The following is a 27884-nucleotide window of genomic DNA, read 5'->3' on the forward strand; positions in this document are numbered from 1 at the left end:
TTAGAACATGGAAGGATTCTTACCTGCCTAGATTTGACCTCAGGTATCTGTGTTTCCCCTGTTACAGCTGATGACACAACTAACACCTAAAGCAGTGTAAGGAATGCAAGTGTTAATAGTGTCATTATCTATAAACAGGAGATACACAGAACTCTGAACTCAGGACTTGGCAGGTAAAAGTCTTTCAATTCACCTTTAACATCTGTATTTTAGAACTGAACACCATATACAAATAAGATTTTTTTCAAGCTGAAAACAGCCTCTTATATAATAAATGTGGTCATAGCTTCTCTATTGCTTGAATTTTGCAGCTCCAATTGGACCCTACTTTTGTATTCTGTGCAACAGTTACACAATAATGCCATTAAAGTTGATGAAAAATTAGCTTAGAATAAAATACCGACCCCTTTGTTCATCCAAACGGCCCAAAACATCACACTGTAAGAAGATTTTGTTACCAGAAATAAAATGTGAAAGATATGAATTTAAATTTAGAAGCGGAACTTCTAATTCTAAATGCTGAGTGGTGCTGATACTGCATTTAAATACTCTCATTCTATTGAACAATTGTTCAAGTAATATTAAAGCAAGTTTGAAATTGGGCTACTGATTCTTGCCTAACACTCTTGTTGCGTTAGTGTCACAAAGGTCTCAATTTTCAGCAAGAACATTCAAATTAAAAAAAATACATTTCACATCTTATTCTGGGATATGTCTATACTACACAGCTTTGAGCAACAGGCCTGTCACTAAAAGTCAGCATGTATGAAGGCTGTTTGTCGGCACTTCTGCGGACAAAGTAAAAGCAACCTATGCTTTGTTCGCAGAAGAGCGCTCCTGCTGACAAAGCAGCATTCATATTTACACGTGAAAAGGCAAAATTTTGTCATTCCTGGGAGTGTGTGAAGGAGAGTGTAAAAGACAAGTTTTGTTGACCAAGTGTAAATGTAGACATAGCCTTAGTAGTAAAGGTTCATTTGTTGGCAAATTTTTAAATGCTAGGTAAATAAGGGCTTCAACTTAAAAGTTAACCATGTTTTAAAATTTGAAATTTGGGATGAAAACTTTGTATTTTAAAAATAACGGTATTTTTGTGTTATAAATTTCCTTTGCCAGCTACCCCTTTTCCCTAGAAATACAATTTTTAATGTATGCAGTTCAAGGCTTCATTGAGATCCTATCTAAGGTCAAAAATCTGTTTTAAATTTAAACAACTTTATACATTGTTCTTATAGCAGATCTGGCGTACACCACCTGTCAAGACATTTTTTAAAAGCACAGATTAAAAAAATACCCTGACTACTAGTAAGTGCATAATCTAATACCTGTAGTAACAGAGTTATAATAAAAGTGCAAACAGATTTAACTATAGCATAAAAAACCCCATAAAAATAAGACCCGAGGAGAAGTTCAAGATATCAAATTTAAACAAATTATTAGTGAGTGTGAAAATAAGTTTGCATGTATGTTTCTAGGATAGCACTATTCTGAGAAACCAATACTAATGCTTCTAACAAAAATAAAGTGATTCTAAAAAGGTGAATAGTGATGTGTCAAAAATCAGCACCAGTATGTGAAAAATTCTCTTTCAACTCCAGGGTGGAAAAAGTCAGCTCCATCAGGAAATAAACCAACATATGAATTGTACCCTCTTACCACTAAGAGGTTATTTTACTGTTAGATATACAACATCACCACCAATTAACAGACACAGAACACATTTACTATAAACATACCTCTTCTTGCGGAATATTTTTATCATTTTCAGCCTCAATTCTTACTCTCACAACACCCGATTTGTCCACTATCTCCTGAATCAGTTTTCCATTTTTTCCTATTACTTTTCCTACAGAAAAAATACACAGAACATTCCACCTTTAGGCTTTCTCCCCAAAATCTGAAAATATTACTGTACAGTAGTTTAGTAGACTAATTTAATACCAATAGAAAGGGTTTGCCAACATTCACCTAATGGTTTGCACTAAAATTTAGTCGAGCCATGAACTAAATTTTCTAAGTAACCTAAGGTATAAATTTTGGTAACCACTCCAAAGCAGCCATAACACCACAGAGGTAATTAAACAAGTTTTGAAATATGTAGATAGATTTGATGAACAAAACCAAGGAAAACTAGGAGAACAAAGGAAATTCAGTCACAAAAACCCTACATTTGTGTAATATGACTAAGTCTTAACACTAAAAATCTTAGTCTAAGTGAAAGTTCACACAGTTTTCATATTCTCATTTTTCCTGCTTTTGCGGACTTTCTTTAAAATTGCATAGAAATATATGCAGGGGCTGAATGAAAATTCTCTCCTTTTACAATATTACAAGTTTGCCAATGGCAAAAGTGGTTCAACAAGCAAACGGCATAACAAATTTGATTAGTTTGGTCCTCACAATTTTAGTTAGAATTATATTTTCTGGCACCAGAGATGAAGTTGACAAGGCAAGACTGCCCAAATCCTCAGAAGCACATTTTGTTTTGACATTCATGTTTGACAGGATATTTCTGTTACCTTAAAGTAATTTTTTAAAAAGACCAATAGAAAGAACTTTTCAGAATTATACTTACACAAATGTTTTATAACCAAAAATGTGTATCTCAAATAAATTAGAGGAACAGAAATTTACCTAAGGAAATGGGAAGTTTTAATCTGAAAATTCTTAAAGCTAACTGGAAACAAACACTTAGTGCTATTATAACTAAAATAAAAAAAATAAACTAGATATCCAAAAGCAGGCTAGTGATGTATGATGTTGATTTATAAAAGTAATTAACAAATTATCTACTGGAGAGACAGAATATTTAAAATTTTCATTAAAAAAGATTAATGCAAATGACAGTGTATATCAAACAAGATGAGAACTTTTAACATAGAACTTAACCTTATTTGTTGAATGAATTTAAAACATGGAGTTATAAAATAAAGGGCAAAAGATTTATTTAACAAATAATTATTTGTTCTCCTGGTCTGATTTAATCCAGCAAGAACAAATTGATTAAAACCCACTTTCAATCACACAAAACATGGTTCATCTCTCACAACATAATGGACATTTTGCTAATATTTTCTTAAATTCCCAGATACTAATTAGGGCCAAGTTCCTACATTACACCTAAATTATACAATTATTTTTACTTTAATTCAACCCAAATATTACCTCTTAGTAGTGATAATTTTAGGATGATTTTCACATTGTCCATTTTAATTTGAACATATTAAGAAAAAGCTTGCCACATATACAGCCAATTTGTTCTTCTTGACCACAATGACTAATTTAGGCCCTGTTACCAGCAAAGAGTCAAAAGCGTCTTGAATACTGGTAACTGCTAACATTTATAACAGATGAAATACAATATTAAAGTCAACATAATGGGTGCATATGAAGAGAGCCACACACACAAAAAAAATCTCATTAAACAATTACAAATTTCCAAAAACTATAAGAAATTAAGTAATCCAAAATACATTTGTTTATTTCAACCACTAATAAAATTATCTTCCCTCTTCTAAAAATTCAACAATATATATTTTATCAATCAATAGTCAATACAGGCTTGCATGCTCCAAATGGAATATATGCTACATAGTATTTAAGCAGGTGGTGTGTTTTCCTGGGAACTTAAAGCTTTTAATAACAGTTACTATAAAAACTCAGTTTAAAAAGAAAAATTAAAAAAAAAAAACACAAAAAACACACTACAATTATATTTTGCTAATTAATTGAGTAGTGAGAGCAAATTAATGCCCCCCCCTTTTTTAAACTTAGACTGAAAATTTTAGTTTTCTGCCAAGCTACAGGTAAGTGCACACTTTGAAAGTGGTAGTGTTCCTCCAAATATCACTTAATGTTCTTATTAATATATGTCCAAAATAACAAATGTATTTTCTTTCTATGGGATCTAGGTCAAGAAACAAAATGTGAAATGAAAAAGATTGCTCCAATATACAATGCAGTTTAATTTTAAATATTTTTAATTTTTAAATCCTGAACACATGGAGTAGTAATCAATTAAAATCCAAATTAAATTCAAGTCTACCACTTTTGTATTAGTTCGGAGTACAGCTCAGAGGAACATCGTCTCGGTACTTATCTAAAACTTCGAATAATTCAGACCATGCCACGTCAGCATTGCTTCCAAAATCTGCTGCAATGAGGGGTTGTGCCTTTTACAAAGACAGGTGATATGTATGTGCAAAGACATGAACTCATCTTGTTATCCACTGCTTAAAAACAACACGTAATCCTGTGGCACCCTAGAGAGTAATGATTATAATTTTTATTGTATATAAATATATATAGTATGAGCTGTTGTGTGCAAAACCCATGTCTTTTTTGTTAGTCTCTAAGGGTGCATTTACAATGCACCAATATTTTGAAATAACTAGCGTTATTAGCGACGAGGAGTCCTGTGGCACCTTATAGACTAACTGAAGTGTAGGAGCATAAGCTTTCGTGGGCAAAGACCCACTTCGTCAGATGACATGCATCTGACGAAGTGGGTCTTTGCCCACGAAAGCTTATGCTCCTACACTTCAGTTAGTCTATAAGGTGCCACAGGACTCCTCGTCGCTTTTGCAGATTCAGACTAACACGGTTACCCCTCTGATACTTAGCGTTATTAGGAATCAGTTCCTCACTCAAACACATTTTAATGAAAGTTTCTAAGATCCTACATGAAGCTGAAAAGTATTTTGTAACAAGAGTAACCAAAATCCACTCGCAAAACAAAAAAACCCCCACACATCTCCAAAATGGTAGGTTATTGTCCATATATTGATCTTAAAAGTTAAAACAAATTCTCAACTAATAATATTTCTCTACTATTTCAGAGCTAAACTCCGAAACTGACATACCTACTAAGTTTCTTGGGACTTGTATGACATCTTCAGCAAATTCGAGGTAACTTCTTGCCTTTTTCACTGCATCCTGATCCTAAGGAATAGAAAAAATAAAAAATAAAAGGAGTTAAGTGTTTTCCAAAAGCATCCTAGTTTATTAAGTTTTATCATTTATCTATCTGTAGGCTTACCTCTCCATAAATATGGAATGTGCAGGTATCTTCATCAAGATCAATAGCAGTAACACCAGGTACTTTTCTAGCTTGCTGAATATTGGCACCATGAGTGCCAATGGCCAGACCCATTAGGTCTTCACGTACAACAAATTGTTCATGAAATCGTGATGCAAGCTGCCTTGAGCTCTTAAAAAAAAAGTATTCCTAGTTAACTTTGCATTTTAATTTTACAGCAATTTACATTGATTTAGGTAACGACACATATATGTAGACTACTTCCTTATTTTTCACATCAGTTAATTTCTAAAGTGCAAGGAGAAACTGCCAAGCATGTACAATTAAAAAAAACCAGACAAACTGATAGACGCCTTCACCAAATTTTGAGCTAAGAAAGGTATGGATGGAAATCCCAAAGGTAAGGAGAAGAAAAATTACAGTTAAGTTTTCTCTCTCAACTCCCCCCTTCCCCCCCCAAAAAACCCCATGTTTTTAAATGTATGATAACCCTAAAGTAAGTCTTGATACCAGTACTATTAGAAGTTACATATATTTGAAGTTGCTTTCAAATGGTTTGAATCTATAAAATGTGTCACGCAGTGGCAGAAGTTGAAGCTTCATGTATCATTTTAGGGTGCAAGTAAGAAATCAAATAGAGAGGGTGTTTTACAAGATAGCAAAGATGGAAGATCAACTACTCGTGTTGCAGAACCCCCCCCCAAACAAACATAAAAAGTAGCCCCATGAAAATATATGAAAAATAGTAATGGCTGAGTCACCAGCTTCATTATGATTATGACAAAAAGTTATATGGATATTGACCATCCACACAAAGACCAAAAATGAAGACTCAAGTTCTGTGTAAAATAATGCAAAACACACAAACTTGCAGAAGTAACAGGTTACTTGAACAAAAGTATGAGCCCGAAGGGTTTTGGTACAGTCACCACCCATAGCGCTTTCACAGATATAGAAAGTCAAAATTCGAGTAAAGATCTGGGTTGTGCAAAAAATAACTATTCTTACAATCATGTACCATTAACAAGATAAAATGTACATCCTGTCTCATCAGTAAGGATGTTAAATTGCAGTTATCTGGCTAATCGTGTAGTTAATACAATTTGTATTGACTGCAGGATTAGTCGATAAGAACCATTCTGCAAAGTCACAGCGGGGGGTAGCTCCCGGAGCTTCCTCAAGCCAGGACTGAGCAGTCTCAGCTCATGCCGGCTCCAGGAGCCACCCATGCTACAGCTCTGCATTTTAAATGTAGTAAGAACCGCCAGGGTCTTACTACATTTAAAATGCAGAGGCGCAGCATCTAGACCAGTGCGAGCCGAGATTGCTCCATCCTGGCTCGCACTGAGTCCAGCAACCCCTGGAGCAGCCCCGTGCATGGCCAGCCTGGGATGCCGCAAACAGGGGCTGCTTGGTGGCAGCAGCTTCTGTCCGTGGGGGGCCCCAACTCCCTGATAGAGCAGTCTCTGCCCGCAGCAAGCCTTGGCTTGCCAGGGCAACGAGGGAGGAAGGGGAGAAGAGGGAGAATCAACAGAGAGGTGGTACTGCAGAGAAGGTACTGGGGGGAGAGGAAGGCATTTAAGCCGGCTCCCCCCAACACTGTTTCCTGCTCCCCCTCTTTGCTGCCTCTCATACAGAGACAACAAGGGGGGAAAGCTAACAGTCGAGTATGCCACTTGACTACTCTCTAACATCCTTACTTAGCAGATCAGTATTAATGATTTTGTAGGCCAAATTGGGCCTTCAATTACACCTGTGCAGCACAAGTGTCTTCAGTTTAACTATTGTTACATTTTTGCATGTTCCATTAGTTTTAAAAAAAAACAACAATAAATGGTCTGGTAGCACTTTATAGACTAACAAAACATGTAGATAATATCTACATGTTTTGTTAGTCTATAAAGTGCTACCAGACCATTTGTTGTTTTTTTCTGTAACAGACTATCTTGGCTATCTCCCCTGAAGCTCCATTAGTTTTAAGTGCAGCTTTACAGGTGTAAATCTTCGCCTAAAATGATGTACAGATTTTTTTCCTTACTGGAGAATTTGAACAAGGAAAATCAACTTTTATATCTAAAGGGAAGTTTGCCAGACACGGAATCACAAACACTCACACTTGATTAGTAAACTGAGCAAATCTAGTTGAAATCAGTAAAATACAATAATCCTACTGAAATTTACAAATCTCCTTCCAGGGTTAGAACTATACTTTAAAAGATTATATTAGAAAGCACTGTTCTGCTCTGTGAATGGGGTAACAATACATTGAGTGTAATTATGGAGAAATCAATGGACTTAGAAAACAGTTCCATGAAAAAAGCATCCTTCTTACAAAAATCTTATTTTCAAGGAACAAAATACTGACTAACAATTATCTATTACAAAGACTTCTCATGCCTTATAAAAAAGATATAGATGTAATCAATATAAGAGCGAGCTTTGCTGAAGAATGACAGTGAGTGGTAGAATGCCCAAGTCTTGCATTACTGCAAGAGTAATTTAGGCACACACAAAGTGGACAAGGAAAACATTTTGAATAGTGAAATTATCACATTTAAGTGAACTGTTGTGAGTACTCAATTGCAATTATGATAAACTAAATTTAAAATTTCAACTAAGAACAGTAAACACAAGGCAGTGTCACAATAAGATCATGCAGCATTTATTTCAACCTTATGTAAAATTATACATTATCCATAAATGCCTGGCATAACAGAGAAAAAAAACTAACTGGTGACTGAAAACTACATAATTTTGCATTTTAGTTCTTTTGCTCTCTGATGACAGAACTAATCTCTCTCTCTCTCTCTCACACACACACCCCCCCAAACTTACTAGCCCATAAAAGTATATGTAGGAGAAAATGCAATTTGGAAAGAAAAATTCTCCCTTCATCATTTCTATTAAATTGTCGTTGCAATCTCTTAGGTTCACAGAATGAATCTAATTAGTATATGATGGATCTTTAGGACAAATATACATCACAATTTATCTTGAGTTACTGCCATGCTAATGGTATTGTACGTGATCAGTAGCAATCCACAAATAAAAACAAATTTCCGTGATAAAATGTTTTAAGTAAGCACTGCCAAGATACATTCTGGTCACTTTAAATCATTTAAGCCATTTTAAAAAATAAACTGTTGATAGATATTACAGCCAAGTTTTATCCCACTATTCATACTGGATTCTAGACTGTTTTCCTTCAGGATCCAAAAAACCTTTCATGGTTTCTTGTCAGGATCTGCTGAAATTCCCCAATCCTTTGAGGAATTGTTAAGAGTTTTAGAACTGAAGTAACAGCAAGAGCCCATGGCTGGTTTTCAGTAAAAGCTGAAGAATGATAATGATAGCCGGTGTGCAAGAAGAGGAGCGAAAATGAAGTTTAGTGAGGAGATATTTCTGCTTTGCACCCACAGAGTTATTAGCTCTGGGGAAGTAGCACTGTGAGGAGGCTGTGTCCTGAAACACCACTTACCAAGGACCTCACATTTTGCGGGCATGGGACAAAGGAAAAGAATGGAGCAGTGGGACTGCTGGGGGAGGGAGGAGGAAATCAGCAAAGGTCAGTAGTACAATGGGAGTAAGTTGCTTCCCCCCCCCCCCTTACTCATGGCTGGGTGCTAGGTGCTCTCAACAGGAACATTCACTTGTTAGTTGCCTCCCATGAGTTCTTAATTCCTACACTATATTTCACAAGTGTCAAATTTCTTTTCACTTTAAGCAAAAATGAGAAATTAAAAGCTCTGAAAATAAGCGTTCCAAAATAATAGAACAGAGGTGTCATTTGCCAATATGAAATTTTAAATAGTAATAATGATACAGGTTGAACCTCTCTAAGCCAGCACTCCTGGGCCCTCAGGGTGATGAGCCAGAGAATTTATCGAACTACAGAGATCAACGCTGTTGCAAGCAGGTCTTTTTATATTTTTATTTCACTGAGGTAAATAAAAGGAATAATGTTTGCAATGCTGCTTAATGACATATGGCTATGCCTAGCCAAGGCAGAACAATTTTACGGTATTGGCACAAGGAAACAGATAAAGAGTAAAATCCATACTTAGCGGCATTACCAACACTTACTCTACTTACTGGGCTCTTAGAAGACACTTAGGGGTAAATTAGAGCTAAATAACTGCATAGAATACTGAGCGACAGGACTGTCTGCTTTATGCAAATTTTGTGGGACCTCAGGAAACTTGGCCATATGCATTATAAGGGGACCTCCAGCTAACAAAAATCATGCCTAACCACAGGAGGTTGGACTAGAGAGATTCAACCTGTATTCAACAGTTATAGCTCTTGCTAATACAGCTCAAAACTCTTTACAAATACAGACATTATCTTTGGCTTACACTTAGGAAAGAAAGAAAAAGTTCATTCTATTTTGTCGAAATAAGTATTTGCTTGCCCGCTCTTTTTCCATGTACAAACACAAGTCAGCTTACTTCCATGCAACACATTCTTCAATAACAAGAATATAGTGTGTCTTATGTTTCTTGTGAATTGATTTGTGCATATAGTATATACTGATTATAAATACTATCCCCTTCAGTCTCCCAATAACATCAGTCTCACCACTTTCTCCATTTTCTTCTCCAGTTCATTGCTGTGCTTTCTTTTATGCCACACTGTAAAGTCCTTCATATTCCAGTGTTCCAAGCTTTTAATCCATAACATTTTAAAACCCCATGTGGAAATGTGTTTTTTCTATGAGGGCTATAAACACTAAACTATGGCAAAGTCATGTTACAGCCACTCCCATCTATAACTGAAAGCAAACATTCTAAAGTAACAAATCTCTGGATTCTCCAGCATAGTATTCTCAAAAATCTTAATATTTTAAAGGGTCCAATTCTGTGAAGCAATTACTCTCTTACTCCTGCTGACTCCACTGGGGCTGGATGCAAGATTAGACCCTTGAATTGTAAATTTCTCTGTCAGGGACTACACTTCTATCTGACTCTGGTATAAAACTTAAGAATACTGGAAGTAAAAACATCTTGCCAACTATATATGCACAAGTTTGCTTGGTACAGTATTCAGGTTATCTGATGGAGAAACAGAAAAACATACCTCTAGCTGTTTACTAGCTTCTTCATTCCTCATTATCAAAGATAACTTGGTGCGAAGACTTCGAAAGTGCATATCAATCAGCATATTTGCTCGCTTGGTTGTTACTTCATTGATGGACTACATTATTGATAAAAATTAAAACAGTTGATAAATCTAGTGTTCGGACAGACCCGAGTAATAGGTATAATTAGGGAAATAATACTTACCAAAATGATAAGATGATAGTTTTCAGAATCATATATTACAGAAAATGCTCCAACTGCCTTTTTGAAGTCTTTATGTGCAGACTCTTTGGCACACCTAAGAACAAAAATCTATTATATATTTTGAAGAGTGAGTTTGTTTGTTTGTAGATTTGTTTGTGCAAAATAAAGTCATACTTTGTGATTATCAACAGATACCAAGCTTTGCATAAACAATCCTGACATTTAAAGTAGATGAATGCACTACTTTTATTACCAGAATATGCTGGGCAAAAAGTTTAAATCTGTCTCTCAAAGTGGTCCATGGACCCACTCTGAGAAAGCTGCTACCAGGCCACTCTGGGTTGTTTACTTACTGGTTCCGCAGCCACAGAGCCTTGCGACTCCCATTGGCTGTGGGAGGCAGCATAACCTGGGCCGCTGTTTCCTGCTGCTCCCTTTGGAGCCAGTAACTAAATAAACCAGACCTGCTTGGCAGCAGTTCTCTCAGAATGGGTCCACAGACCACTTTCAGAAACACTGGTTTAAACAATTATTTTTGTTTTTCAGCGGAAAAAAGTCATGACTATTATGATTAGAGTTCATAAAATATATTTGCTAACAAAATTAAAATCAAGTCGCCTATTCAACTGCTATTTTAGCGTAAAAAATTCTTTACTGTTACAAATCACAAAATAATTCAAATTAGTTACAGAAAGAGCAATGGAAGCTTTATGAGTTTCTGATTCAAATTTACTATGCATGGTAATTATTTAATAAATTGAATAATGTTTGAAATTGAAATTTCTACTAACTTAAATCTGTTCTTTTACTTCCATTTTGCAAGCACAATAATAAAAAAAATTCTATTATACATATTTAATTGCTTGAATTGTATAATCTATGTAAAATGACTTTATCCAGTCAATGATAGGCCTCGCCTGCTAGTGCTACATATTTACAGAATGTTTATTTGATGCATTTGTAGACTCAATCATAAGGTTTATCGTCTATGAAACTATTAATGGTAAAATATTTTCTTTGTAGAACATAGAAAAATATAATTCTGCTGGCACAAGTAGATATGGGAACCACAATCAACATCTTTAAAAGAAAGATTTGAATAACAAGATAGTTCAAATCTGCTTTTCGAAAAATCTAAACTTAAATATACTACTTCTATAAAGGATGAAGACTTTTTTGGGGGAAGTGACAGCAGTTCTTCCTGACTCAAATACAGAAAATAGTAAAAGGATACATATTCTAGTGGTCTCTCCACACATGCTTGCTTATGTGGTTTATAAAGATACTAAGCAAGATTAAAAGATTAGTACTCCAAGTATCTTTTTGGTCTTCACAAATGTGGGTATGTACACAGTGAACTTGTTTAAAAGGACAATATACTTTTATTACGTGAACATTATTGGGAATTGAAGATATAAATAATAATTTAAAGAAAATTAAGGAACTATTATTTCTACTGGTCATAGAGAGAACATTGAATCCACTTCATTCACATATCCATAAAAGATTCCCACACGACTCATGACAACAATCACAAAATGTCATTAGAACCTTGAAATGTAGGTCATTATTTTCATCTTATGTAAAATATACTTTTCTTTTATGAATGTCAAATTTATGAATGTCAATTTTTTAGTTTTGTACATTTGTAGTTGAATTATACCAGGTTATATCCATAATATATCTGTATTTATGTGACAATAACCACACTTAATTTTGAACACCTTAGTACTTGGGAAGGGGAGTATAGTGTTTCCTAGATTCTTCTCCCTACCTATTGTACCGATATAAGCAAATCCTGAACTCTTCATCAAGAGATTCACAAAGGAGCCTTTCACAAAATAATGGATGTGGTGGTGTTTTTTTTTTTTTTAACAATGGTTTTAATAGTGACATTTTCACCCATTTTTCCCATTACCAAGCTTTTCAGTCTTCAGAAAAATATTTACAAAACTATCTGAAGTGTATTAAGTACACTTATTCTGCATTTGATTTGTTACATTTTCAATTACACTTCTTAAAACAGAGAAGCTTCAAGTAAACTATTTCAACAGATGCACTCAGGTCAAAATGTCAAAAGTTTATGATTCATCAGAAACTGGAGATTAAATTATTTCCAAGTAATTTACTGCAGCTCATATATTGTTCCTGCACATAACATTCATCTAACACCGTTTTCGAAAAGAGAAATGATGAGCTTTTTAGGAAAAAAAAGCAGTTAAGATCTTATCTCTTTAAAAGACTCTGTTTAATCTTAAATACTTAAAAAAAAACCCACAAACACACACAAACACTGAGTTGTCTTTTTTTAATGCATCTGTCAGACCTTAGGATTTAGGTTTCCATATTTTGCCTTCCACTGATGATATAACAAACTACAGCACAGTAAATGCATCCAGTTCTCTACTTAATATAAATGAATGCTAGGAGGTCACTGAGGGACTATGTAATATTCCACTTAACTTATAAAAAGAAGCTATTCTATTGCTTAAGAGCCCCTTCTCTAGTTCTGTTTTGGGCCATCTTCTCTTCTCTATATATTAAAAAAAACCCTCTTCCTATAGGATCACAGAGTGACATCACGTCACTCTGCATCCCGCCTGCCTCCTCTCTCTTCCCTGGTGCTCTGGGGTGGAGCCGGGCCTGCTGCACCGCACCCTTGGTCCAGCCCAACTCCTTTTCCCCTGGCAGCCAGGGGGGAGAGATCCAGCCCTACTGAGGCCTTGGCTCAGCCCAACCCCTCGGCAGCAGCAGGGAGAGAGCCAGGCCTGCTGTGACCTCAGCCCACCCCAACTCCCTGGAGGTTGGGAGAAAGGAGGTAGAGCTAGGCCTGGTGAAGCCTCTCCCACTCCTCCCCCGCTGTAGCTGGGAGGAGACAGCTGGGATGGTATGGTGTGGCCTAGGTCCTACCCGGCAGCTGGGGGGAAAGGTGGGTGAGGAGGGGACAGGCCAGGGCTGCTACCCTTTGGCATGACTGTCTCCGGCAGCCGTGGGGAGAGCTGGGGCTACCTACCCCCAGAGAGAGAGAGGTTGGGGAGTGTAGCGAGCAGGGGGCACAGCCCCCTAGTAAAACTATAAAGGGAACTCAAGAGTTTCAACCAAGGTTTTTCCAACTACATTCTCAAGAATTTTCAGGTAACTGATATGTATGTCTTCTAAAAGACTGTAATTTTCAAATAAAGATAAATTTTTGCTATTATTTATTACTATTTCATTATTTCATCAACACATTCATAATTAAAATAATTATATTTTTAATGGCAGAGTAAGTTTAGGTTATCTAGACACTTGTCCTACAACCTGCTTATTAAATTCAAAAGTATTTTCATGCAATTATCAAATCAAGTTAATAAGATGCGCTCAATTCTTACAAGATTTTTTTTTTTTTATATTTATGTAAGTAAACAGTACAATCATGCAAGAAAAATCAGAACAAAATCTGTCTGGCTTCATATTATTGAAGATCATGAAAACCCAAAAGAAAAAAATTATTTCTGCAGGCTTTCAGTACTGCTTCAGGGATGATTTCCTGAAATAGGTCCAAACTATGACATTATTAATAATGTTTATATTTCTGCACATTCATTTGATAAATTTAAAAAAAATCTCATTACAACTATTAATGACAATTTTCAATTCCCTCGTCAGAGTTCTTAAATCTAGTAAAATTTCAAAATAAAGTATGCATACACACAGATTTATACTTACATTTGCCTTAAATCTTCTGGCACTTCCAGCTTGATCTTGTGAAAAGTATCTTTTGTTGCAGGTTTGTTGGGATTCACAGATCTTAAACGCTCAATTGTGACAATTTCATTGTATGTAGCATCACAGGCTGCATATTCTATTACATAAAACTGATATAAAAAATAATAAAATCATCCAAGCCACATGTTTAATGACAAGAGCAAGAACTGTGATATGACTGTATTGACCATTAATTGTGGAAATAAACTCAGCACTTCTTTAGTTTTAGGTAAAAAGACACTCAATCAAACTTTCTACTAATAGGATAGCCTAAATAGTTACTCGAGAATTTAAAAACAGAAAACTTAAAATCCAATGCCCAGACAGTTGCAAAGGAGAAATACAAGAAAATGAAAGTATGTGTGTATATACATTCCTACCTCACCCTTTATCATTCTCACTTTAGCCAGCCACCAGCAACATGGTTCTTTTTCATTTGCTCTGGAATAAACCTAAACAAAAATCATCATGTACAACACTGCAGGATGAGAACTGCATTATATTAATAAAGAAAGTTGCATAGAATTTGCATAAAGCACAAGTCATAACTGACTGATCTTACCACTAACAATGTACTGCTATGCAAGAGCTTTTTAAGCCAGCAAACTACGTAGCAAGGCTACTCAACTCACAGCCCATGGGCCGCCTGCAGCCCACATGTAGCCCTCAGGCATTTGTTTGCAGCTCACAGTGCAGTTTGGCTACGACTAGACTGGCATGATTTTCCGGAGATGCTTTTAACGGAAAAGTTTTCTGTTAAAAGCATTTTCGGAACAGAGCGTCTAGATTGGCACGGACGCTTTTCCGCAAAAGCACTTTTTGCGGAAAAGCGTCCATGGCCAATCTAGATCCGCTTTTCCGCAAAAAAGCCCCGATCGCCATTTTCGCGATTGGGGCTTTTTTGCAGAAAACAAATCTCAGCTGTCTACACTGGCCCTTTTGCACAAAAGTTTTACGCAAAAGGGACTTTTGCCCGAACGGGAGCAGCATAGTATTTCCGCAAAAAGCACTGATTTCTTACAGTAGGAAGTCAGTGCTTTTGTGGAAATTCAAGCGGCCAGTGTAGACAGCTGGCAAGTTTTTCCAGAAAAGTGGCTGATTTTCCGGAAAAACTGGCCAGTCTAGACACAGCCTTTAGGTTTATGCAGGGCTCAACACGTAGCCCGCATTTGGGAGCCAAAACAAAAAAGTAGTCAATATAATGATCTTCTGTTGATATGCATTTTAGTAGTTAAATTTCAGTATTGTCATTGCTCGTTAAAAGTGCTGTCATATTGGTGGAAATCGGGTAAATACTGCATTTTATTAATGTCAGCATAACTGACTTAAATATGTAGTCTTGCCTTAATCTTTGTATTTATGCCCATCAGTGTGAAAAGCTATTTGCATATATATTTGCATGTACATGCAACCACACTTAAGTTGCAGCCCTCAGCATGTACTGTGAGTATCATTGTGGCCCTCAGGGCTTCCAAAGTTGAGTAGCCTTGCTATATAGGATTCATAAAAATTGACAAAATGCCTAGTTCAAACACCATACAAAATATAAAATGATACCCTATATGTATCAACAATCAATACAGTCCTGAAGTACTCAAAAAAGCCTTATAGGTCAGCTAATATTTCATTTTCATCTATAACTCTTCTAATTACGTACAGGTACTGTCAGGATCATGCCAATGCACAATATTATAGAGACAGCAAATTAGCTAATAGTACTTTTCTCACAATTAATAAAGCTAGGTCTATTTTTGCCAGCATAGCAAGGTCAGTTAGAGATGTGATGATTTTATGGTATTTTTTTTTAAAAGCCCTAGTACAGACATAATTCTATAAGCAAAGAAGTGATTTTGCTGGCATAGTTTATTTTGCTTTCTGAATCAGAATAACCTGAATAGCCATACCAATTATGTAAATTTGTACAAAAATACTTCAATTGTGCAAAAGGTTCCAGTTTTCCCATAAACCCTTAAATGAATAATTCCGTTCCCCTTCAGCCATTTATCTGCATACCAGGGATGTAAAATCCTGTTTCATTAGTTAACTGGTTAAACTTTATGTTTAACTAGTTAACAGTCAGGAGGTCATGCCAGCTGGGACAGAGCAGCTCTCCTCTCCACTTCCAATGGGCCCTGGGGGGCTGGAGCAGCCCCCACCAGCTAACCATAACCATTAAGCCTACCTAGTAAGGGTGAGGCTTATGGTTAACCATTCACATCCCTACCGCTATCTCCCAGCTGTACGTCCATGATGGAACCCAAGAGCTGCCTCCAGGTCAATTAAGTATGTGCTTCCCAGCCCCACATCAAGCAATTCTGACTCTGTCCACCATACACTTATTTCTGCACTCTCTGCCCAAGTATCAAGTCTGCATTCCCAGTCAATCAACTGGGAAAGTGAAGACGACAGTTAAATCACAAGCATCACAAGATCTATAGGAAAGTCTGAAAACTCATCAAGTTGACAAGTTTATTATCAATGGGCAATAGGGGAATTTTTTAGTGCAAAGTTGCTTATTTCCCTTGAAGTTTTACATTTACCTGTCTATACTACAGTTTAAATAGTTCTGGTTAACATGATACAAGACCTTGCACACACTAAACCAATTACCTTTATCAATGAAAACATGAGAATCTAATCTACAGCACTGTTTGTAAGCCAATTGTTAACATTGCCATGGAGGTCAAGAAAACAATTGTGGCATGCAAATACTTCAGCTGTCAAAAGCTATGGTTTGCAATTGTTGAAAGAAGCTCTTAAATAAACTCAAGATAGATCTTCTATAACATCTGATATTTATAAGATGGCATAGTGTTGCAATTATGCCCAGTTACTTGGTTAGTATTCTTGCCCTGTCACTAAAAAGGTACTCTTTAAAACATAATACATACCTCTACTTCATCACTTTCGTTTATATCTTTATTATAGCCTGCAGGTGGTGGAAACCTCACATCATGGAATGGAATTTGTCTCTCTGGCTGCCAGCTGAAAACAAAAATACAGTGATAGACTGGCCCATGTACTTTCACTTTAAAAAAAAAAAAAAAAAAAAAAAAAAAAAGATTGACCTGTAACGTTCACATCTTTACTTTTCATGCATTTTAACACAAACTTCATAAAATATAACAAAATCTACTTCAGAACTTTGGCAGAAAAAGGTTTTAAAATATCGTTAAGCATCTTAAAACCAATAGGAGTATAAAATTTGTATCAAGGACCTTCTTGAACTCCAGATGTAGCAGAAACACCTTTTGGTTTTCTTATCACAAAATTTCCACTCTATCCCCACATTTTGCTAAGAATACTGTCCAAAATCTACAAGTTCTGTTTTTATGTTAAACAAATTCTTCTGTTTTTCATTTTTAAAACATAACTAAAGTTTTTCTGAGTACAACATATCACGAACACTGATGATTTAAAGGTGTGGATATTGAAGATTTCATCAAGAAATATGTGCTGAATGCATCTTATAATCAGGCTAACATGGATATATTAGCCCAAAACCTTAAAGAAAAAGACAGCTTGAAAATCTAGCCTTTTTTTTTAAGTTAAGTTTCAGATTTTACATTTTCTCTGAATCTGACTTATTTGAGTTTATTACATACTTCTTTACCTTTAAATAATGTGTTTCTCTTTTCTGTTGCCATTTGAAAGAGCCAAACAAATAAGAGAGACAATAAAATTGATTACACAGGTTGCATAACAGTATCTGTATCTCCCTAAACCGGGACTGTCTGGTCTGGACCAGAGAGCCGAGGGGCAGGGAGGGCAGTGGTAGGTAGGGGGCACAGGCAATGGAGGGAGCACAGCACCAGAGGGCTCAGGCAGCATGGAGAATCCCATGATGTGGCTGGGAGCACTGAGACACGGGGAACTGGTGGCATAAGGAGCCCTGTGGCCAGCGCAGGGAGCTCCGGTGGTGCAGCTGGGAGCCCCGCAAGAGGGGCTCCGGCAGTGCAGAGTCCCACGACACAGCCAGAAGCCCTGTAGAAGGAAATCAAGCAGCATGGGGAGCTCCGGCAACGCAGCCAAGAGCCCTGCAGCAGAGGTTTAGGCAGTGCAGGGAGCCCCGCAGCGTGTCTAGGAGCCCTGCGACAGGTGACTCAAGCGGCGCAGCTAGGAGTCCCAGGGCTGACGAATTCAGCCAGAGCCAGCAGCACATCTGACTGAAGACTGTGGGGGCCAGTTGGGACCAGAAGCAGAGTTGGCAGGTGCCTGGAAGGCTGGTGACAGGCGACCTTCCCTGGTCCAGCAAATTCCTGTGCTTGTGACTGGCCAGGTCTCAAGGGTGCTGGACCACAGAGATACAACCCGTACACTGAGGACTCGTCTAGACTACATTCCTCTGTCAAAAGAGGAATGTAAATGAGCCCGATCAAAAGTGCAAATGAAGCGCAGATTTAAATATCCCACGCTTCATTTGCGTCTAATCGCCAATCGTGGCTTGAGCCGGATCTGGTAACTCAGATCTTGCTCCCCGCCCCCCCGGACAGGAGGTGCTACCATCCTATGCTGCTGCTTCCCATACAGAAGCAGCAGCATGGAGTGGCAGGGGGCTTCTTGAGAGTGGGGCCAAAGTACACTGGCTGCCAGGTCCACCCTGGGGGACTATAGAATAGTCGAGTAACCAATAAGAACTCATGAGGTTACTCAACTATTCAATTAACTGATATTTAACATCCCGACTACAGAATACTGCAAAAAAAATTTCTTTTATATGCCTCTAAATGTGTACGTATGCTTAAAAAATGAAAAGATGTGGGTAGCGCATATGGATTTCCAAGGATGTTGCTATGGACCTCAGTGTTGATGTGGCTACATTTTAAAAACAACTCAGAATAGCTGCTGTAATAATTTGATGAGTCTAACATTTCTATTGAGAGATACTGGTTGAAGCCATAGAACTGCTTTTGATCCATCCAAACATGACAGGTATCATTAGTAATATAACAATGTTTAACATTGCCTTTCACAAAACAAACTTGTTTATTATTACACCTTTCCTATGCAAAATTTTCAAGTAAAGTACTTTTTATTGTGAAGTGGAATAGTACGAGCATTCCAATTTTAAATGTTTTACAATTACTCACACTGAAAAAACATTTTTTATGTTTTACTAGGGGGCAGTGCCCCCTGCTCACTAACTTCACCAACACCCCTCTCGGGGTATAGGCAGCCCCAGCTCTATCCTGGCCACTGTGGAGGGCCAGGTTGAGGTATAGGAGCCTTGGCCTGCCCCGGCTCTCCCCACTCCGGCCACTAGGGGAGGAGGGACTGGGCCAAAGGGAGACTGGCCTGGCCCTCTCCCTCTGGTGACGACGGAGAGGAGAAGAAGGAGGGGGTGTGGCACCTGGCCCTCTTCCTCTGGCAGGGAGGGGGAAGGAGGCGCGACTCTGGCCTCCTGCCATCAAGGGGCAAAGCCGTGCGGCTCCCATGTCCTCCCCCCCGTGATACTGCATACATCCTGCGCATTCCAGTCCCCCTACCTCAGTTCCTGCAAGGCTCCGCGGCTCCCGCATGCCCCAACCACAGAGAGGCTGTGTGGCTTCTGCACCCCCATCTCCCCCCAGGGCTACTGCACATCCTCCTCCACCAGCTCCCCCTACTTGAGCCCCCATGACTCCTGCATATCCCCTCCCTCCACCTAAGCCCCCACAAGGCTATGCGGCTCCCTCATGCCCCCCAATCTCCTGAGAGAGAACACAGTTCCCAGGCACCCCCTTCTTCCCCGGATCCCGTGCACCCCCCTCAGCTTCTGCGTGCCCTCTCCCCCACCACCTGAGCTTTTGCTTTGTGAAAAACTATAACATCAGCAGCACACTTACTTGTTTTCAAATGCAACTGTTATCGAATCTTCATGAACATCCTTCACAATTGCCTGTGTGAAAAAATTAGTAGAATCAGACGTTTTAAAAATATTGCCATCTTAAAGCTTTTCTCCCCCATTGACACCACTGAAACTTAAAAACTAAATCCATTTCCAAATAATCTGGTTTCTCTAATTTTGCAATATTTTCCCTAAAAGATGGGAATATAGAGATAATATTGCTGACATATTTGTAAGCCGCTGGCTCATCAGCACCAACCAGTACAACGATATATTTATGCAATACTCAATTTGTACATGTCCTATTTTATTTTCACTACTTAAAGAAAATAGTGTGTGATATCAACAGAACAAGTAAATATTAAATGAGTTAAATACAGTCACTTAATGTGTTGTGTTAATAAGGTTTACTTAGAGTTCTACATTTCTAGTAATTCTGACACTAAGAACTATAGTGTAAATCAAAAATCCCAACAAGCTTTTATTTCCCACTCGCATATACCAGAACTCAGCGCTCTCAGCTCCCTCGCGAGCTCCTCTCTTCACCCCAAAACACGTTCCAGTAACACCTTCAAGACCCAATTATACCCAATTCACTCAAGCTTTAGACAGATTCCCTTCATTCCTATTGTCAGGCACTCATCAATTTCATTTCTAAATTAATTCAAGTGGGACAAACTACATCCTTCCCTCCATTTTTCTCCTGAAGTGCTGGTTCCAAAAATTTCTTATTCCTAAGTTTCTCCTTTGGGGTAAGAAGGATAAAGCTTTAGTGGGCCTACTGGACCGGTAACTGAACTGTGACTCAGGAAACCTGGATTTTATCCCGTTACACCCCTGGCTTGCTGGATGACCATGGGAAAATGTCTTTTATCATCTGTGCTTTGCAGTATTGCCATTTCCCCATCTGTAAAATTATGAAATTAATACTCATCACTTCTATAAATCATTTAAAGATGCACCAAGGTGTTATATGAAAGGTAAGCACTATTATTCATAGCCTTCAGATAATGGTGGTTATGTAGAAGGGTAGAAACTAAAGATATTGATTAGTCAGTTACCTGTCTCGAGTATTTGATACAATTTCTATTTACTACACAATTGGTTGATAAGGGAAGATGCTCTGTCCTGGTTCCTGCTGGTCCAGGGGCTGTCTGCATCTCTGTAGTTTAAATGAAGCAGAAGCTGGGTGTGAAGGCAGCCCGGCCCCTACTACATTTAAATTGCAGAGCTCCAGCAGGGTTAGGTCCCACACTGGCACGAGCTGGGACTGCTGCGGCTCAGCATTTTAAATGTAATAAGAACTGGGTGGCTCCTGTCTGTGGTGGCCCAGGCTGGCCACAGGCAGAGGCTGCTCTGACAGGCTACTCCACAGCAGCCTCCCTTACCCAGTGCAGCAGTACGAAGGTGGGGGGCAGGTGGCACCACGGAGATGGTGCTGGGTGGAACTGGCTTTTAAGCCAACTCCCCCCAGGATCAGTTCTTGTCCTCCCCACTGCTGCCTCTGATACAGAGGCAGCAAGGGCGGAGGGGGAGTGAATAGTCAACTCAACTATTCACTTACATCCCTAGTAGAAACTTTGAAATTTCTTCCACTAACTAAGAACCTTCAAAAAAACCTTGCAAGTGTCTAAAAATGAAATAAATATATAATTGTTAAACTACGATAATTGATGATGGTATTATGGGTTTTCTGCTTGCACTTGTCCATCTAACAAGTTGATTCCTGTGTGATTTAGGAGGCTAGATGGGGAAGAGGGACACGAACAAAATGAATTATTCTAGTTTGTTCTACTAAAAAGTGATGGAATTTTTTGCACATCAACCAGTGACAGTATTAAAGATTATTTATACCAAATATTATATGGAACATTTAACCTTCCCCCACTTTTGAGACTTCTACTTAAACAAGAGGGCACTTTTATAATTCAGATTCCATAATAACTTCACTTTTCTTGCAAAATTTCTCTTTTAAAAATACTCCCAAGTATTTTCTGATGTAAAGAAGCACCTAAGTATGAAACCAGCATCACGAGAGACTACAGTTAAAAATGAAGCATAATGGGTATAAATGAGTACAACTGTCATTCTTCTAGCTTGATAACCTGCTATTAACTAATAATCTCTTGAGCTGAGGTCAAAGCAAAGTGAAAAAGAGTAAGACCACTGTCAGAGTCTCTGCAACCTGTTCCACAGCATTTCTCATCCTTTAAAGCACTCAAGAACATTAAAGGAAGCATTAAAGTTAATTATATTGAAGTACCTGCAAAAAGGACACACATAGATTTTAAAATTTGGCCATATCACTTACAAAGCCTTCCTTTCCATACACAGCAAAAATACAGTTAATATTTTTCTCTGGTATGATGTAAAACAAATGTAACATTACAGTTCACAACCAATGGCAGCAACAGGGGGAGATGACAGCGTCTGAGTAGCCGGGTACAGGAGCCAGTTAAACAAACCCCATCCCTCTCAGACCCAGACTCTACAGCCCAATTGCCCTCACAGACATCCCCTCCCACTGAGATCTCCCACACTGTTCTTGCACTCCCTCCTCTCCAGACGTTGCATCTCACCTGCACCCCACCTCGTGCCCATTCATACACCCTCAGCCCACTTCAGCATTCCACCTCTCACCCAAACCCTGCACCTCCATCTAGGGATGTAAAATTTAGTTTAATCAACTAATTGACAGATTTCTGGCCTGGAAGTTAACCTTGCTGTGGTTCTGCCTTTTAAATGTATTAAGAACCAATACATTAAAAATGTATTAAGAACTAATACATTAAAAAGACAAAAGCACAGCAGGAGGGACCCAGCATGAGCTGGGTCAGCTGCTCCCTGGCTCGCACAGGGCCCCCCCGCTGCGCACCACTTTTAAATACTTTTAAATGTATTTATTAGGATTGTGCACAGCGGGGGCAACCCAGCGCAAGCCAGGAATCGGTTGTCTAGGCTGGCACTGGATCCACTCCACTGCACTTCTGATTTTTAAATGTCTGATTTTAAAAAGCAGAGGCACAGCTTCTGGGACTGGACACAAGCCGGGAATCAGCTGATTCCCAGCTCCTGCTATCACCCTATCTACCCCCCACCACAGAAATGGTGCTGGGGGGAACCGGCTTTTATGCCGGCCCACTCCCCCCCCCCCCCCAGCACCAACTCCTGCTCCACACCTTGCTGCCTCTGATAAAGGTGGCAGGGGAAGCGACTAGTTGAGGGACAAGTTGACTATCTGATAAGCTTTTGCTTATCAGATAATCAATAAGTCATTTACATCCTTACCTCCATCCCTCTCCCTGGCAACCCCTTCACACACACTGAATCCCTCATTTGGCCCCACCACAGAGCCTAATATTTTGTGGGCCGTTCTACTAGCCTGGGTATGGATGTAATAATATAGTCAATTAACCGATAAGCAAAAGCTTACAGGTTAATGCTATAGACCAGTGGTCTCCAACCTTTTTACACCCAAGATCACTTCTTAAATGTCAGGACAAGCCAAGATCTACCCCATACCTTCCTTGTGGCCCCTCACTCTCTGTTCCCCTTCTCTCCATCACTTGCTATCCTCAGCCCTTATACACTCTCAGGGTATGGCTACACTGCTGCTTTTATTTGCTCCTTCTGTTGGAAGAAATTTTTCCGACATTTGGCCTGTCTAGAGTGGGCCAAATGTCAGAAAACCCCCTTCTTTTGGAAGCCCTTTTATTCCTTGTGGAACGAGGAATACAGGAGCTGCCAAAAGAGCATGTTTGCTGGAAAAACTCCTGCAGTCTAGCCTCATTGTGTTGAGACAGGAGGTGCGGGCTCTGGGGTGGGAATGAGGGATTTAGGTGTGGGAAAGGGTGAGAGGTGCTAGCTCTGGGAGGGAATCTGGATGCAGGAGGATATGGAGAAGAGGATGCTGGCTCAGCGAGGGGGCTCCAGGCTGGGGAGTGTTGGGCTCAGGTGGAGGGTTGGAGTGCTGAGCAAGCTACAGGCTTGTGGATGTGAGGGTGCAGGAGTTTGGTTTGGGATATGTGAGGGACTCAGGGCAGGGAGGTTGGGAGTATGATGGGCTCAGGACACAGATTTGCAATGTGTGAATGATGCAAGTGTGTTGTGGCAGAAGACTGAGGATGTGGGGATGCAGGAGTTTGGGGATGAGAGAGGCTCAGGACAGGGTTCCAGTATATGGTAGGCTCAGATTTGGGGTCGGAGTGAGGGGTACAGGAATGTTATGATGCTGAAGCCAGATGAAAGCTTGGCCCCAATTGGGGGCTTGTTGGCCAGGCTTCATTTTTAAATTAAATATTATGTCAAACACAAAATATTTCTGCATTGTCTGTATTTATGAGAGGGGAGGGGAACCTGTTTTGAGTCAGGGGACACTGATCCACAGAAAAGTCAGTCGGGGCCACATAAGTGAGATACAAAAACACAACTCCTCCAAAAGCCTCAAGCCTCACTAATGTGGCCCCAACTATGCTGGTGGTGGTAGGGGGACAGAGTACTTATGGGTGCTGGGGCAGGGGACAGGGTACAAGGGCAGGAGCCTGGTGCAGGAGACAGGGTTCCAGAGCAGGGGGCCAATGGGTGCTGGGGCAGGGTACTTGTGGGGGTCTGGGCAGGGAGAGGGGACAGGGACTGGTACCTGGGGATCCTGCAGCTGTGCGCCAAGGCCCAGGAAATGCGCGGGCTGCTCCCCCGTCCCCCAAACAGCAGCGCGGTATCTGAAATGCTGGCCATCGCATGCCTGATGCCTTCCAGCGCAAGGGGGGAGAGGGGAAGTCCCGGACCATGTCAGCTGGAGCCGGTGTGCTGGAGACTTTATTCCCCTGCTGCCTTCCTGCGCCCGGGGGGGGGGGGGGGGGGGGCAAGAGGGGATGTCCCGGACTGCACCAGCCCCAACCGCTTGGGCAGCACACTTCTTGCTCCTCCACTCCCCACAACAGCACGCGTTGCCCGAACAGCTGGAGCCGACACAGTCCCAGACTCCCACCCTCTTCCCCACGTGCAGGAAGGCGGCAAGAGAACAAAGTCCCCAGTGCGCGACAGACCGGCGTTTTAGGTACCGTGCCAGCTGTTTGAGGGGGGAGGGGAGAACAACCTACGCACTTCCAGGACCTGGTGCGTAGAGGCAGAACTCCCTCCCCCCCCCACCCCGCTGGAAGCCCACGCTACTTATGTTGTCCCTGGAGGTAGCATCAGCACGGCATTCATCTAGGGGGTGGAGAGCAGTGAGGGGGGCCCCCGAAAGCCTCCTGATAGACTGGTCGGGCCCCCAGGATCGACCAGTCGATCACGATCGATGGGTTGGTGATCACGGCTATAGACTACACGCATTCCCCCTCCCAACTCCTTGCCAGTAAATTCTTAGCAGGCTGGCCAGCATCCCAGCTTGCACTGGATCCTGGACATACCCCTGCTGTGGCTCTGCATTTAAAGTATATTGGGAGCCAGGCAGGCAGCCCAGTTCAGTTCCAGGTCATGCCAGGTCCAGGAGTTCAGATCCACCCCTCCCAGACAGGGGCCGCTTAGGAACTGTAGAATAGTCGACTAACCGATTCATGAGGTTAATCAACTATTCAATTAACTGATATTTAACATTCCTAGCCTTGAGACCACAGAGGAATTAATCTGGACCATGGGAAGTCCTGAAGCTCTGTCTTCCCTAGCCTCTCTTCCCCCCCGCGAGGCTGGAACACAAGGGGAGTGAGGTGTCTCAGTCATGGGCCATATCAGTGAGGGTTGGGTTTTTTGGGGGGTTTTTTGCTTTTGCTTCTAACTTGTGTGGCCTCCAACCCAAAAAAGGTTTCCCACTCCTATCATAAAGAAAGACAATGTTGAAATATTTTGTTTTTGACATAAATACTTTATTTAAAAATGAAGTTTGGTAAACTAACATGATAAAGTTAAAGCACTTATTCTGTTTAATGATTCTAATTAATGCTATTGCCTCTCTTACAGGTTACATGCACCCCCTTATGTCACAGCTGCATTTTTATGATCTAGTAGCCTAAAATGAATAAATTAGTATTTAAAGTATTTAAATATAAGCAAAGGCATTTTGTCATCCTGGGTGGTTGACCCGTGGAAAGGTTTATGTTGGGTTGGATGAGCCAGGCCGTGGGCCAAAAGTTTGAGAACCACTGCTCTATATGAAACACATAGTAATAACTGAATAACATATCCTTGTGTGATGTTACTGGATCTCTCAAATGTGTCAACATTCATGAACACTATAAAATAAGGTTTTACTTTCAATGTTCTGAACAGTTTAGGCTAAAATGTATTATTAGTCATTTTATAAATGTAAATGTTTGGTACTGTAAACACAAACTTATGTATTATTTCAGTGCCCAACTGCATGCTAAGCACATCACATTAAAAATTAAAGATGTGTTACCTGTCTAAAGGAGTTTAAAGTCTAAAATCAAGTGTCATAACTAGAGGTCAGAAAGAGGTAGAGGGAAGGGGAAGAGCAGAGATAAAGGTGATAGCAAGAAAACTGTTCACTTACTTAGTATGGCATATACACATTTTGATCATACTATTAAATTAAGTGTTAAGAGGGGTTACATTTATCTTTTAATTTTCTGTTGTGGGTGGCTGAAGTAATTTTTTTCTTCAAAGGAATCAGAGACAAAAGTGAATCAGTTTGACTAACATGCCTGGGAAAGGCATTCCACATAGAGTAGCAGAATGGAAAAAAGTCACAAAGGAGCAGCAGGGGAAGGAAACAAAGGAAATGTCCAGGCTGGCACCATTAGAGGATGGAGGGGATGAGGATGGACATAAAAGGAGAAAAGGTTGGAGATATCTGTTGGGGATGAATTATGTAAGACCTTCAAAGAAGAGACAGGAACTTGATATAGAGTACAATGGGGAGCCAGTGGGGAGTTCTGCAGGATGTGATGAAATTAAAACAAAATGATAAAACTGATTTTGGTGTTAGCAGTCTGGATGGATACAAATTAAATATTCAGAATTCCAAAATAAAAATTGTAGTCATTAAAGCAATGGACAAGGAATTTAACCATCATGAAATAAAAAAGGGGTAGATTTTAACTATCAGCAAAGAAAAAATGGCAACATTTGGCCACAGACAAAAAGTAGATGGAGAAGTCAAAAATGGACCCCATGTTACAAACTGACAGGATGCTCATATTCTATCAAAAGCAAGAGATGGAGGTAGTGAGAATCTTTCAGGGGGAAAAAAAAAAGCATATTTCAATCCCACTGGCACAGGGTTGATCTCATTAAACAGTTGTATACAATATTTTATTATCTAATTTAAATAATGTCATAGGCTTAGCATACATGCTAATTGTTTTTTAAGTGATCTCTTTGGTCACTTGCAGCAAAAGTGCAAAGACACACCTACTTCAAGAGAAGTACCCACTTTTAATCAACGTATCATATTGGCATCAATTTTACATGCAACACTGGTATTATGGGAGAAGGATTAAGCTATATAGTTTCATAAGGCAGATAAAGATTAAGAACACAGTAGAAGACCTAAAACTGGTAGTAAAACTAAATAAAACTGAAACAAGCGCACTACTGAATGTGCTACATTGGGTATTGTATTGTGCCTTCTATTGCATCTATATTCATTACAGAAAATATTTACGGATAGGCATCATGATTTTCAAGACTGAAAATAGAGCAGGCAGCCAAGAACTCAGTTTTAAACTCAGGGAGCAGCAGGCAAAATAACATGTTGAATATCTGCAAACTTGGGGTAATAAAAATTGTCTACCTACTTTGTGAAGAGATTAGAGGGTTGTTTATATTATCAAAGAATCATACAAATATTAAGTAGTAAGATATTATATAAAAATCAGTAGATTATTTTTCTATAGTTATATTAGCAACATATTTTTCCTATGCAAATGAAATAAACACTTTTTTTAAAGCTGTCATTGTCCAAAATGGCAATTTTACTTAATGTATATCCACAGGAACAAATGTTAGAGGTAAGGATTATTTTGTACACAAG

General features: G+C 39.4%; 1 protein-coding gene across 4 annotated transcripts in view; it reads right to left on the minus strand.

The window, feature by feature from the left end:
- FMR1 (fragile X messenger ribonucleoprotein 1) overlaps positions 1-27884 on the minus strand; it is a 52273-nt gene that overhangs the window by 17244 nt on the left and 7145 nt on the right. For 3 of the 4 annotated variants that reach the window (XM_075941071.2, XM_025178829.3, XM_075941073.2), the window contains exons 2-11: positions 19893-19945; positions 16959-17052; positions 14448-14519; positions 14029-14177; positions 10321-10414; positions 10115-10231; positions 5039-5209; positions 4863-4941; positions 1737-1846; positions 24-86 (exon numbers count right to left, since the gene is read on the minus strand). In XM_075941071.2, the coding sequence (XP_075797186.1) occupies positions 24-86; positions 1737-1846; positions 4863-4941; positions 5039-5209; positions 10115-10231; positions 10321-10414; positions 14029-14177; positions 14448-14519; positions 16959-17052; positions 19893-19945 (1002 nt within the window). The remainder of the gene's footprint in view (positions 1-23; positions 87-1736; positions 1847-4862; positions 4942-5038; positions 5210-10114; positions 10232-10320; positions 10415-14028; positions 14178-14447; positions 14520-16958; positions 17053-19892; positions 19946-27884) is intronic. The other variant, XM_075941072.2, reaches the window with a different exon arrangement.

Source organism: Pelodiscus sinensis, chromosome 13 (assembly GCF_052426305.1).
Source record: "Pelodiscus sinensis isolate ZL-2025 chromosome 13, ASM5242630v1, whole genome shotgun sequence".
NCBI lineage: Eukaryota > Metazoa > Chordata > Testudines > Trionychidae > Pelodiscus > Pelodiscus sinensis.